This window comes from Myotis davidii, unplaced genomic scaffold, assembly GCF_000327345.1.
Source record: "Myotis davidii unplaced genomic scaffold, ASM32734v1 scaffold77, whole genome shotgun sequence".
Taxonomy (NCBI): Eukaryota; Metazoa; Chordata; class Mammalia; order Chiroptera; family Vespertilionidae; genus Myotis; species Myotis davidii.
The window spans coordinates 5,971,661-5,984,741 of NW_006289713.1; the positions used below are offsets into that span (position 1 = coordinate 5,971,661).

General features: G+C 39.8%; 1 protein-coding gene across 1 annotated transcript in view; it reads right to left on the reverse strand.

Annotated features, from left to right (window-relative positions):
• Window positions 1–8,996, reverse strand: part of USP10 (ubiquitin specific peptidase 10) — a 59,633-nt gene extending 50,637 nt beyond the window's left edge. Inside the window, exon 1 of the mRNA XM_015562932.1 lies at window positions 8,902–8,996. Coding sequence (XP_015418418.1) covers window positions 8,902–8,931 — 30 coding nt within the window. The 5' untranslated portion in view covers window positions 8,932–8,996. The remainder of the gene's footprint in view (window positions 1–8,901) is intronic.
• Between the last annotated feature and the right edge of the window lie 4,085 nt (window positions 8,997–13,081).

The window sequence follows — 13,081 nt, forward strand, 5'->3', positions numbered from 1 at the left end:
TAGGCCCGATCCTCCCAGGGAGCAGGCCTAAGCCAGCAAGTGGTCATCCCCCAAGGGGTCCCAGACTGCGAGAGGGCACAGGCTGGGCTGAGGGATTCCCACTTCCCCCCAAGTGCACAAATTTTTGTGCACCGGGCCTCTAGTCATTACATAAAAGGGTATGGTCTTTTTTTCAATAGTTTTATTCATTTCAAACAGGCCGGATCCGGCCCGCGGCCCGTAGTTTGCCTATGGCTGCCCTAGATGGACCCTGAAAACATGATGCTGAGTGAAAGAAGCCAGACTCAAAGAACCACATGTTGTATGATTCCATTCATATAAAATGTCCAGAAAAGGCAAAACCCTAGATACAGAAAGTAGATTGTGGTTGCCAAGGGCTGAGGGCATCTGGGGATGACATTGTTTAAACAGTCAAAGGAATTTTGTTGATTTAACAATGTGTATTGAACACCAACTATCCACAGTGAACTGTGCTAGATTATGAGAAACAACTTTGAATTAGGCAAACACAGGGTTCAGGACACATTGACATTTAGTTTTGTAACACTGCAAGTATACTGCAAGTTGCAATGAGTGTTACAAATGGCAGAGAGAGAGAGAGAGAGAGAGAGAGAGAGAAGAAAAAACCGGGAGGCAAAGACAGGCTTATTCCTCAACCAACTGGGTTGTAGCAGAATTCTGCTTTACTTTCTTGGGGCAGAGGAGTCCCGAAATGGATAAATTTTGTAATAAAGTCACACCCACAGACAGCAACCCTCCTTAGGATTCAAATGTCAAAGTACTACAATTTAGTGTCTAGTTTCACATGGTTTGTGTATTTTATTCTGACTATTAAAGTCCTATCAGAAGATATCCTCTCACCTTCCAAATTAGGATTTTTAATAGGTTGGCTTTAATATACTCTAAGTCAGTGGTTCTCAACCTTCTGGCCCTTTAAATACAGTTCCTCGTGTTGTGAACCAACCATAAAATTATTTTTGTTGCTACTTCATAACTGTAATGTTGCTACTATTATGAGTCATAATATAAATATCTGATATGCAGGATGGTCTTAGGCGACCCCTGTGAAAGGGTTGTTCGACCATCGAAGGGGTCGCGACCCACAGGTTGAGAACCGCTGCTCTAAGTGCTTTCATGGAGATTCTGGGCTAAAACTTGTTTTTAGACTGCATTTCCAAACTGGAGAACCTGATTCATTTAACAAAAAGCCAACTTACAAACTTTCCAGTCCCATGTCTGAATTAGTTATATTACACAATGGCAGTTAAATTTTAACTTTTGCTAAACTAGTACTAAACAGCAAGATAATAGAAACAACCCTCATTATTCAATAACTTGCTAATATAGAATTTTTATCACATGGAACACAGCTAATAAATTAGGGAAGATTCCGCCTATTTTCACAACCATTACAAACTCGTGAGTGCTAATCAGAGTAAAGGGGAAGAAGAGGGACAGTGGGAGGGGAGGGGAGGGGAGGGAAAGGGAATGGGAGAGGAGGGACAGAGGGAGGAGAAAGGAGGAGAGGGGAGGGGTGAGGAGGGGAGGGGCAAAAAGAAAAAAGACTGTCAATACAAAAGAAAACTGAAACAGTACAGTTGACCCTTGAACAACACAAGTTTGAGCTGCACAGGTCTACTAACATGAATTTTTTTTAAAATAAATACTTGTACTGTTTTGATCCGTGGTTGGAAGTCCTCGAACACCAAGGGTTGACTGATGGCGAGAGACAACGGTCTGGTAGGGTTTTGGGGAGTCAAAAATTATATGCAAAATTTTGACTATGGGAGGCAACGCCTCTACCCCTGAGTTGTTCAAGGATCAACCATAGTTCTATCTTTGCTGGGGCCAGGGATGAATGAGAAGAGATTGTAAGGGGGCATAGGGGAAGCTTTGGGGAGCTTTTGGGAGTGATGGAAATGGTAGAAATGGTTGTCTTAACTGTGGAGTTAATTACACAACGGTGGAGGTAATTACACAAATATATACATTTGTTAAAACTCATCAAACAATATACTTGTAATGGGTGAAATTCACTGCACATATACTATTATGCCTCCAAAACAGGAACCAAATTAAATTCATCTTTGTATCCTGAACAGTTAATACTGTACTTGGTATATAATAGTAGGTGCTTAAAATACTATGTTGAACAAATGAATTCAGGAAAAAGAGAAAAAAAAACACAACAAATGAAGTTCTAGGGATAAGGAATGATAACCTCTGCATATTCACAATGGTAGTTTAAACACCCAGACATAAGTGGGCTGACAAAATTTTAACTTGACTGCTCTGACTGGTTTTTATTGCTTTTAACCATCACCGGAGATGTTCCAGCCAGGAGCACAATTTTCATTTTTAAATATAATCTTTAAATATAATTAAGATATAATATCTAATTTTTAAATTAAACATCATCAGGGAAATTGATTAAGCTTTAAATATATTTTATTGATTTTTTATAGAGAGGAAGGGAGAGGGATAGTTAGAAATATCGATCAGCTGCCTCCTGCACACCCCCTACTGGGGATGTGCCCGCAACCAAGGTACATGCCCTTGACCAGAATAGAACCCGGGACCCTTCAGTCCGCAGGCCGACACTCTATCCACTGAGCCAAACCGGTTAGGGCTGATTAAGCTTTAAAGAAAACTTTAGCCCTAGCCGGCGTGGCTCAGTAGATAGAGCGTCCGCCTGCAGAATGAAGGGTCCCAAGTTCAATTCAAGTCAAGGGCACATGTTGGGTTGTGGGCCTGAACCCCACTAGGGGGCGTGCAGGAGGCAGCCGATCAATGATTCTCATCATTTTTGTATCTCTCCCTCTTACTTCCTCTCAGAAATCAATAAAAATGTGTCTTAAAAGGTCAACTGCAAACTTATAATGGGTACATTTATTGTTAAAGTATAACACAATAAGGTTGAGTTTTTCTTCATGCACAAATTAACTGATGCACATCTACACTTGAGGATAAAGCTATTATAAAACAGCTCTTGAAAAACAACCACCTTAGAATTAATCTTTCATTTACATAAATAGAATTCTTAAGTACTCTGTATTTGTAAACATCTAATAACTGTCCTATGATCTGATTTGGGTTTGTTTTTGTTCTTTAAGACTTCATATTCCTTGTCCACACAACAAACACCACCAAAACCAGTGGTTCTCAACCTTGGCTGCACATTAGAATCACCTGGGAATCTTTTTAAAATCCTGATTTCTGGGCCTCATCCTCCAGAAATTCTGTTTCTTTGTTACTAATGTTGTGGCCCCACCTCATAACAAAGAAACAGAATTTCCGGAGGATGAGGCCCAGAAATCAGGATTTTAAAGATTCTCAGGTGATTCTAATGTGCAGCCAAGGTTGAGAACCACTGACCTAAACTATTGTGCGTATCTGTATTTTGCTCCATGCTATCACTGTAAGGGTGCCTGCCTTTAAGCCTCTGTGCCATCATCACTCAATTACCACCTCAGATCGTTGGCACCTGGCTCAGCCTTGATAATTGCCTGAATCCCCTGACCACCTACTCAAACCCCACACTGCACACATGGACAACTACTGCCAACAACGCTGAATCAAAACTCTAGTGTTTCATTAAAGAGAGTGCTACATGGGCAAAAACTTGTAAATGCATCTGTTTTACAGGGTTTCTCACTTAATGAAATACACTGGAACCAAGCCAACAAAAGCTTGGCTACTAAGGCCACCTGCTAGGAAGGAAGGTGCATCACTAAATCAGAGCTTCTACATAAATGATTTTCTTCTGATTTGTTGGTCCTTGCCAATGGTCTCTTCAAATACCTTGGAAAATCTAGAACTGCCTAACAAGAAATATTTATGGTAGTTGGTACATATACCCTTCTCCTTCCAATCTTGAGGAAGTACAGAATGTTCCCCTTAATGAGTTGCTTTGGTTAATGAAAACCAGTTACTTAGAAGCAGTAAAAATGCAAAATTACTATCTGCTTAAAATAAATGCACAAAGGATGCTGATAGCTAAGGATTTGCCATGTCACACTGAGGAAACAGTATTTCAAAGATTTTTTTACTGATTTTTAGAGAGGAGGGGAGGAGAAACATATATGTGAGAGCAAATCATTGATTGGCTGCCTCCTGCACTCCCCCTACTTGGGATCCAGCCCCAACTATGGGCATATGCTGACCTGGAATCAAACCAATGACCTAGAATCAAAACAACGAACTTTCGGTGCACGTGACAATGCCCAACCAACTGAACCACACCGGCCAAGGCAGGAAGTAGTGTTTTAAATTAATACAAATTATTCTTCTATATTACTTAGCAAAATATAACTCCAGCTGTGCCTCCAAAATAATTAATGAATTAAAGATATTTACCCTTCAGTTTACTATTGTGCTTTAATTAGCTCTGAGAAAAGAATCAACTCACAATTAGAAACAACTAAAATATGAGTCCATAAACCTGAAACTAATACAAAATAATACTGAATGTAAATTGTAACTGAAAAAAAAATTTAAACCAATGAAAGAAAATTTTTTTTTTTTTAAACCAATGAAAGAAAATATTTAAAAAACCTAGTGGATTAATGATGACATTGGCTGGGATATCTACAGTGATAAAGGTGGCAAATATAAAAAATAACAGGCAAACCAACTGAAAAGTTCTCTTTCCAAGTTCATCACTGACACACAGGCTCTCTACCTGAAGGCTGACATCTCCTTGCCTTGGCTCTCAAATTTAGGGAATAAGGGCATCTGCTCTTGCCATGTCAACGAAGGATCACTGCCACGGCCTACCAACTGGGCATGGGAAAAATATGGTGAAAACATCTTATTTGCATCAAAAACTGTCCTATAATCTCAGAACTACATTTTTTTAAAACAGCCCAAATAATGAAACAAAACAGAGAGAAATATCTGATATACAGGTCAGGTACCTGGACTGAAGAAACTACATAACAGAGATACAGAGAGCCATAAAAAACCTTAAAGAAAGCTAGAGGTCACCCATTATTATTGCAGAAATTATCATCAATCTGAAATACTTTAATAGCAGCCCACCTCTTCTTAATCATGGATCTGTATGCTGTGGTCCTGTTCTTCATTGCCAGAACCAGAAACAACAAAACAAACCCACATGCAGCCCTGAACATACTGAATGACAACCAAGTGTGCTCTTTATTTCCTTCAACTGGTCCCTCTGTCAATTAACTTATCCATTTGACACACAATTAAGGCAAGATGCTATGCTAGGCAGTGAAGGCACTGGAGAACCAGAACACACATATTCAAGAAAACCTTCCTGAGCCCATCAGATCACCCTCAGGGCCCCTGAATTCCTACTTAAGGGCACCGGCCAAAGCTCTAGTTAGACGACCATCTGCCCGGTGCTACCTTCACCAAGCAGGACCATGTCTTCTTCTCACCACCCTGAACACGGAGCCCAATACAGGCCCAGCAGGCTGCAGGTCTCCTCAAATGGTCAACTGACCATAGGAGAAAAGATGAAGCACCTACAGAATCAAAGTCCAAAGGGCCCTCAAAGCCACATATATGGAATTCCTTTCCTTTTTCATAGAGAAGTGATGAACTAATTAAAAGAGCTAACTCAAATCTATCACCCAATAAGAAATCAATGGCAAAGAAACAAAAGGTACTTTAACTTTCTGTCCACCTTAAAAAAAAAAACAAACTCATTTGGCCCGCCGGGTGTGACTCAGTGGTTGAGCATCAACCTATGAACCAGGAGGTCACAGTTCGATTCCCAGTCAGGGCACATGCCTGGGTTTCGGGCTCAATCGCCAGTGTGGGACTTGCAGGAGGCAGCCAAGCAATTATTCTCTGTCATCATTGATGTTTCTATCTCTCCCTCTCCCCTCCTCTCTAAAATGAATAAAAATATATTTTTTAAAAACTTGTGTGTTCAACATGTACCTTGGGATGTGAGGTAAACTGTTTCCAAACTCAGCCCTGGTAACTCTGTGTCCAAGTCTAGTCATTGCTAGAATACTGCTACAGCATCATTGTGTCAAGGTCAAGTTATATTCAGCTAAGCTTCCAGCCAAAACTGAAGAGCATATTAAGATTTTTCTCTTACCTTTCTCACTTAAACGGAACTCTAGTCACAGATGAAAAATAAAGTTTATGCTCCTGGCACTTAGCTCACACTGTGTAGTTGTTGCAATGAAAAGCCAAGAGTTCTATAAGAACCAAGAGCAGCCCAGCCAGCCTGGCTCAGTGGTTGAGCATCGACCTATGAACCAGGGGGTCACAGTTCGATTCCCAGTCAGGGCACATACTTGAGTTGCAGGCTTGATCCCCAGTAGCAGGACATGCAGGAGGCAGCCAATCAATGATTCTCTCAATAATGATGTTTCTATCTCTATCCCTTTCCCTTCCTCTCTGAAATCAATAAAAATAAAATTAAAATAATTTGGTATTTTCAGAAAGAATAGGGAGTATACATTTTAATGAGTTAAGATGAAAGTCTCTCAAGAGAGGCACTGCACCCTAGCCGGTTTGGCTCAGTGGATAGAATGTCAGGCTGCGGACTGAAGAGTCCTGGGTTCGATTCCAGTCAAGGGCACATGCCCGGGTTGTGGGCTCAATCCCCAGTGTCGGGTGTGCAGGAGGCAGCTAATCAATGATTCTCTTTCATCACGGATGTTTCTCTCTCTCTCCCTCTCCCTTCCTCTCTAAAATCAATAAAAATATTTTTTATTTTTTAAAAAGAGAGGCATTGCTGCCTCCTCTGTTATAAACTGTGTACAATAAGAGAAACACACACGCAAAAAAACCCACTAGTAATCCTCCTGACAGTTATCAGAACACCAAATAAATTCAAAAGTTAATTGGTCCTAACTAAATTTAAATGAATATAATACAAATAAAAATACACTGCACAGAGAACACTATGACACTATCATGTTTATGTGAAAAAAATGCAGATTTTAACACCTCGTTAGACCAAAGGCAAATCAAAATTTTCAATGCAGAACCATGTATTAAATGTTCTTGGGTAGTTCTAGTTCACAAGGTCCATGGCTTGCAAAATGTAATTTATACTGATATGCAGCTTTACTCAATATATTAAACACAAAAATGAACATTTTTGACACATATTCACAATGGTAAACTTCTATTTTTGTCAACAGTGAGAAGACTAAAGTTGAGAAGATGGTCCAAAGAGCCACCCCCACCACTTGCAGTGCAATCAGTGGATCTCAGCTAAGGACTATATAGCTCAGGTGGGCGTCGGGGGCTATAATACTCATGGGACTCCCATCCACAACAACAAAGGCAGTCTTTTTTTTTTTAAAGACATACTTTATTTTCATTATTTTTTATCCTTACCCGAGGATATGTTTAGAGCAGTGGTCGCCAACCTTTCGGACCTTGGTCCGTGGACCACCAGTTGTCGACCACTGCTCCAAAGGTTTCCTTAAACCAGCGGTCACCAACCTTTCGGCCAATCTCCCCCCACATCAATCAGGGGTGGGGCTGGGGCTGCCAGACCCCACCCATGCACAAATTTGTGCACCAGGCCTCTAGTGTTTGGGATTTTTAAAAAAGCACAGAGCAGCCAGTAGCCAGCACACCTTTGTATCAATTAGGAAAAAAAAGGTAACTTCTCAAGATACTTTATTCCCATCTGTCAAAAATTATCCTAATATACTGCCTTTATTTGAACTAAACTCTTTGCTGCCATTTTCTACCATGAGAAATACACATTTCTAAAATGTATCTGTTCTCAGCTAAGGACTATATAGCTCAGGTGGGCGTCGGGGGCTATAATACTCATGGGACTCCCATCCACAAAAACAAAGTCAGTCTTTTTTTTTTTATAAAGACATATTATTTTCATTATTTTTTATCCTTACCCGAGGATATGTTTAGAGCAGTGGTCGCCAACCTTTCGGACCTTGGTCCGTGGACCACCAGTTGTCGACCACTGCTCCAAAGGTTTCCTTAAACCAGCGGTCACCAACCTTTCGGACCTCACAGACTACTGGTTGGTGATCGCTGGTTTAGAGAGAGAGACAGAGAGAAACATCATTACGAGAGAGTGACACTGACTGGTTACTTTCCGGAAGTGCCCCAACTAGGGATTGAACCTGCAACCCGGGAATGTGCCCTGACAGCAATTGAACCAGAAACCTTTTGGTGCACAGAACAACTGAGCCACTCTGGCCAGGCAACAGGTGCAGTCTTAATTTGTGATTTTGGGGGGTTGGGGCCAGCCGGCCAACCCGCCCCCACAGCCCTACCCTCACCCCACCCCCCGCTGTCCCCACCTCTAATTCATAAAGACTAAAGGGGAAACAAAAATCCACCACCATCAAATATGGGGGGAAGGCGGGGACTAAATGTAATATCAAGAAGGCAGAATAGTGGGGACCCCAGCCTGTCTATTAGGATGCACTTTCATTTCTAACACATTTCTAATACTTGAGTAAGAGAGTGCAGGCTTAGGAAGTGGCCCTCGAGCTGATAGCAGAAAAATAAATTGAGAATTGATCTAAAGAATGGTAACCAATAAAGCTGCAGAGACAAAGTGGGATGGGCCTAAAAATCAGACTAGTCATCATGAGTGTAGACCAGGGGTGGGCAAACTTTTTGACTCGAGGGCCACAATGGGTTCTTAAACTGGACCGGAGGGACGGAACAAAAGCATGGATGGAGTGTTTGTGTGAACTAATATAAATTCAAAGTAAACATCATTACATAAAAGGGTACGGTCTTTTTTTTTTTTAGTTTTATTCATTTCAAACGGGCCGATCCGGCCCGAGGGCCGTAGTTTGCCCACGGCTGGTGTAGACACTTGGTGGCAGGCACTGGGCTAACACTATACATGCTTTAGTTCTCCTCACTGCCCCTCTCTCTCAGTCCCAAACCACACTTCTACCTCAATACCTCACCTACCCTATTCACAGGAGAGGACAACCGCAGCATGGCATGCTTCAAGACAGAGGGCAGAATGGAGTTAACTGGATGACAGCTTCTGGTTTCTCAGGTCTTCTGCTGAAAATGGGGTATGGCCGAGGAGCCTTCAAATAGAAAGTAGTAGCCAGTTCGTGAAAAGTCTACATTCTGAAGACTCCACATCTAGGTTTATGATAGATTCTACAATGTTTGAGTCTTGAAACAAATACTATGAACATACCCCTTGGGCTACCTTTATTACTAGTACGTATACCTACAGAAATTCTTACACCAGCCAATGGACAGAAATGGTCATAGAAAGACTTTTGGGGAGAGCAGTTCAATAAACAGGAAAACTGCAGTCCAAGCACATGTAAGTCTTTGAAAATGAACATCTACACTGCTGAAGTAGCACTAAAGTAACAAATGACAGTAATCCAATGGCCTAAGGCCAGAAAATTCCATTGCAAACAGATTTATCTGTTTGGTGCCACAGTGATTTTTGTATGTGTGGCAATTAATAGAAATATAATAGTCTAACTACCAATTCAAAAGCAAACTCTTCCTATTTTTTCATACTTGGCATATTAGAAAGTAAGACATGTCCTCAGCAACCACCTTTAATGTGCCACTTGAAAAACCAGATCCATTAGCAAGTACTTACATGTCTGAAATCTGCAAAAACGCTAAAACAAACAAAAATAACCTTGATGTAACTACTTCAAGTAGAGAGAGACAACTTTTCTCAAGTACCTGAATACTCTCTTCTGAGCAAAGAAAGCACAAAGTAAATGTGTCACTAGGCTTGGCAGTAAATAACCATTAAGCTTTGTAATCATTTTCTCCTTTAAGTTTTCCCATGTGAACACGATTAAATCATGCCAGTTCCACATTTCAAAAAAAAAGCTCTGGAATGTATATCCTAACTTTTGCTCTAAGAGGAGTTCAGAACGAGGCAGATCCACTTATTATTCACTATAATTTCAGTACACTCTGGTCCCAACAATATGGGCTCCAGAGCATGAGGGCGAGGCCCTGGATGCCATTCATCTGCACTGCTGTTCTGTGGAAACCACTGAGGCAACAACCATTAACATACAAACTTTAAACAGCATAACTAGTCTTAGGATATGTTTCAATATTTTGCTGTCAGTATGCAAAGGAAAAAAGGTATCTCCAAGTATCCTGTATATAAATAATTTTATATACTTTAGTTGCTCCTATGTAAGACTCCAATAAAAATGTATTTCGAGAATTATTAATACAGTTGTCAGATATAAAGATATTCATCTATACGGTGTCCCCAAAAAATGTACACACACTTACTTCTATAGATTCTTTTAAATTTTGAAAATGAACTATATGTTAATAAGCACTGACTTTAGAATCATTCAAAGTGTATACATTTTGGGGGGGACACCCTGTAGTAACACTCTGCCATATGCTATAAAATTGGGTCCAAAATATTCCATAGTGTAAAATGTGGGGGCCCCACTATTTCAAGGCAATGAAAAGACTGAGGTGAGCCTGCTGCAGATGACCAGGACAGCAGTAGCTGCATGATATCTAATAGGGTATAGGAAGCATTATTGGGGGATGTCATTATAAATGACCTCAATGATCACAAAAATTTGTTCTGGTTTAAGGCAAAACTAATCTGTTCAAATTAATTATCCCGAATAATTTAATCAGTTCCCTCTCGACAAAAACTATTCATAAATTAGAGAAGTACTTATATTTCAATTGTGAAAGTTCATCACTTATATTTGTTAAAATACTGAAAGCTAAAAAAATATATATGTATGTATATGTATATGTGTATATATATACATACACACACACACACACACACACACACACATATATATGTATATTTAAAGCTACTGGGATCAGAAATGTTTCTAAGTTTTGCAATGTTTCATGTCAACTCAGGAAACAGAATTCGATCAACAGAATGAAAATAAGACAAAATATATATAAAGTTTTAAAACTGTAAGCTTAATCCAATTTTAAAATAGGACCCTTACTCCCTGCCGGTGTGGCTCAATGGTTGAGCATCGACCTATGAACCAGGAGGTTCAATTCCCAGTCAGGGCACATGCCAGGGCTCTGGGCTCCATCCCCAGTGGCGGGGCATGCAGGAAGCAGCCGATTAATGATTCTTTCACACCATTAATGTTTCTATCTCTCTCTCCCACTCCTTTCCTCTCTGAAATCAATAAAAATATTTTTTAAAGTTAAAATAAACAGCACCCTTACTGTTAATTTGTGGTTGTTATTCCCAATAGTAAACAAGCAATATGCATATCATAGTGCTTAGCTCAGGGTAAGCGTTCAATCAATGTTTGTTGAATTAATGAATGAATGAATGGCCTTTAAGGCTGAAGGACCTTTAGGACAGCAGGTAACTGAGTAAAATTTATTAAAATGCTCAACCTGACTCAAGCAGGATCCAATAATTAAATCTCGTCACCTATAACTTCATTACTTGTTTTCATTACTGTACTTTAAAAGAGAGAAATCATACTATTTCCTTTACTAAACTCTCCATGCTAGAATTTAATATCATTTAAACCATACGTACTTTAAAAGAATAACCCCAAAGTGCTGCTAGTATTTATGTTCAGCTAGTTTTTGCCACTCCAATTTTATGAAGATGTATATAGGCCATATTGTTGTATAAAACATAAATACAGTACTAGAACAATGAATGAAAACAAAATTACAATTAGGTTCACATATTATCACTGCTAATTAACATTTCAATCAATTTTGCATTGTGATTAGCGCCTATAATAATGGAAGTGAATTGTGCCTGAACATGCTTTTTTCATTTCAAAATCACCATGAATATTCTTTCTTTTAAAATATAGTTTTGTTTTGTTTTATTGATTTCAGAGACAGAAAGGGAGAGGGAGAGATAGTAACATAGATGACAGAGAAACATTAATCACCCTGACCAGGAATCAAAACACGGCAACTTTTGGGTGCTCAACGACATCCAACCAACTGAGTCACACCGGCCGACACCATGAATGTTCTATTACACATCAGTTCACAATAACCCTTGAACCTGCTGCCCTAACCAGTTTGGCTCAGTGGATAGAACGTTGGCCTGCGGACTGAAAGGTCCCAGGTTCGATTCTGGTCGAGGGCATGTACCTTGGTTGGGCACATCCCCAGTAGGAGGTGTGCAGGAGGCAGCTGAACGATGTTTCTCTCTCATCGATGTTTCTATCTGTCTATCCCTCTCCCTTCCTCTCTGTAAAAAATCAATAGAATATATTTAAAAAAAAAGATTCTGCTGCTGCTGAAGCGGCCTATTAAAAATAAATAAATAAATAACCCTTGAACCTGTCCATACTAACTATAATAAGCTATTTACATGCATATTTTAAGTTGAGAAAAAAAGCAAATACCAAATATCTTAAAATCTTTTAATTACACATTTGTAAAAATTGTCCCACTACTAAGTCCCTTTTTTGTACAAAGTACGATACTAAATACTAAAGAGTAGATGTACACGTGAACAAAAAGTTCAAAGGAGAAACTTCTAGTGCAAACTAACTACAGTACACACCAAAAATCTAACGAAATTGCAACTCTCTGTAGGTTTAATTTTTATTTTTTAAAATATATTTTATTAATTTTTTACAGAGAGGAAGCGAGAGGGATAGAGAGTTAGAAACATCGATGAGAGAGAAACATCGATCAGCTGCCTCCTGCACACCCCCTCCTGGGGACGTGCCCGCAACCAAGATACATGCCCTTGACCGGAATCAAACCTGGGACCCTTCAGTCCACAGGCCGACGCTCTCTCCATTAAGCCAAACCGGTTAGGGCTGTATATTAATTTTTTTAAGAGGTTTTCACGTTTTAAGTTCCACAACACGCATTAATTGCAACAGTTATTAAAATCGACTTCATTTCCAAAAAGGCAACAAAAACCAGTACTTTAAAAGGGTTAGGATTTACCGGCCACCAGTTTACCGAATAGCTACTTTGTTTCATTCCCTCATATTTAATACACAAGCACATTGAGGCGGCATAAAAGTGCAATGACTTCTAGGAATTCGATGTGAACAAATCAGCAGTCTACAGCAAACCTGACAAGTAATAACACATGTCGATTTTTTACACAGAGTATCTGTCATGGGGGAGGGGAGGAGTGTGACTCCAA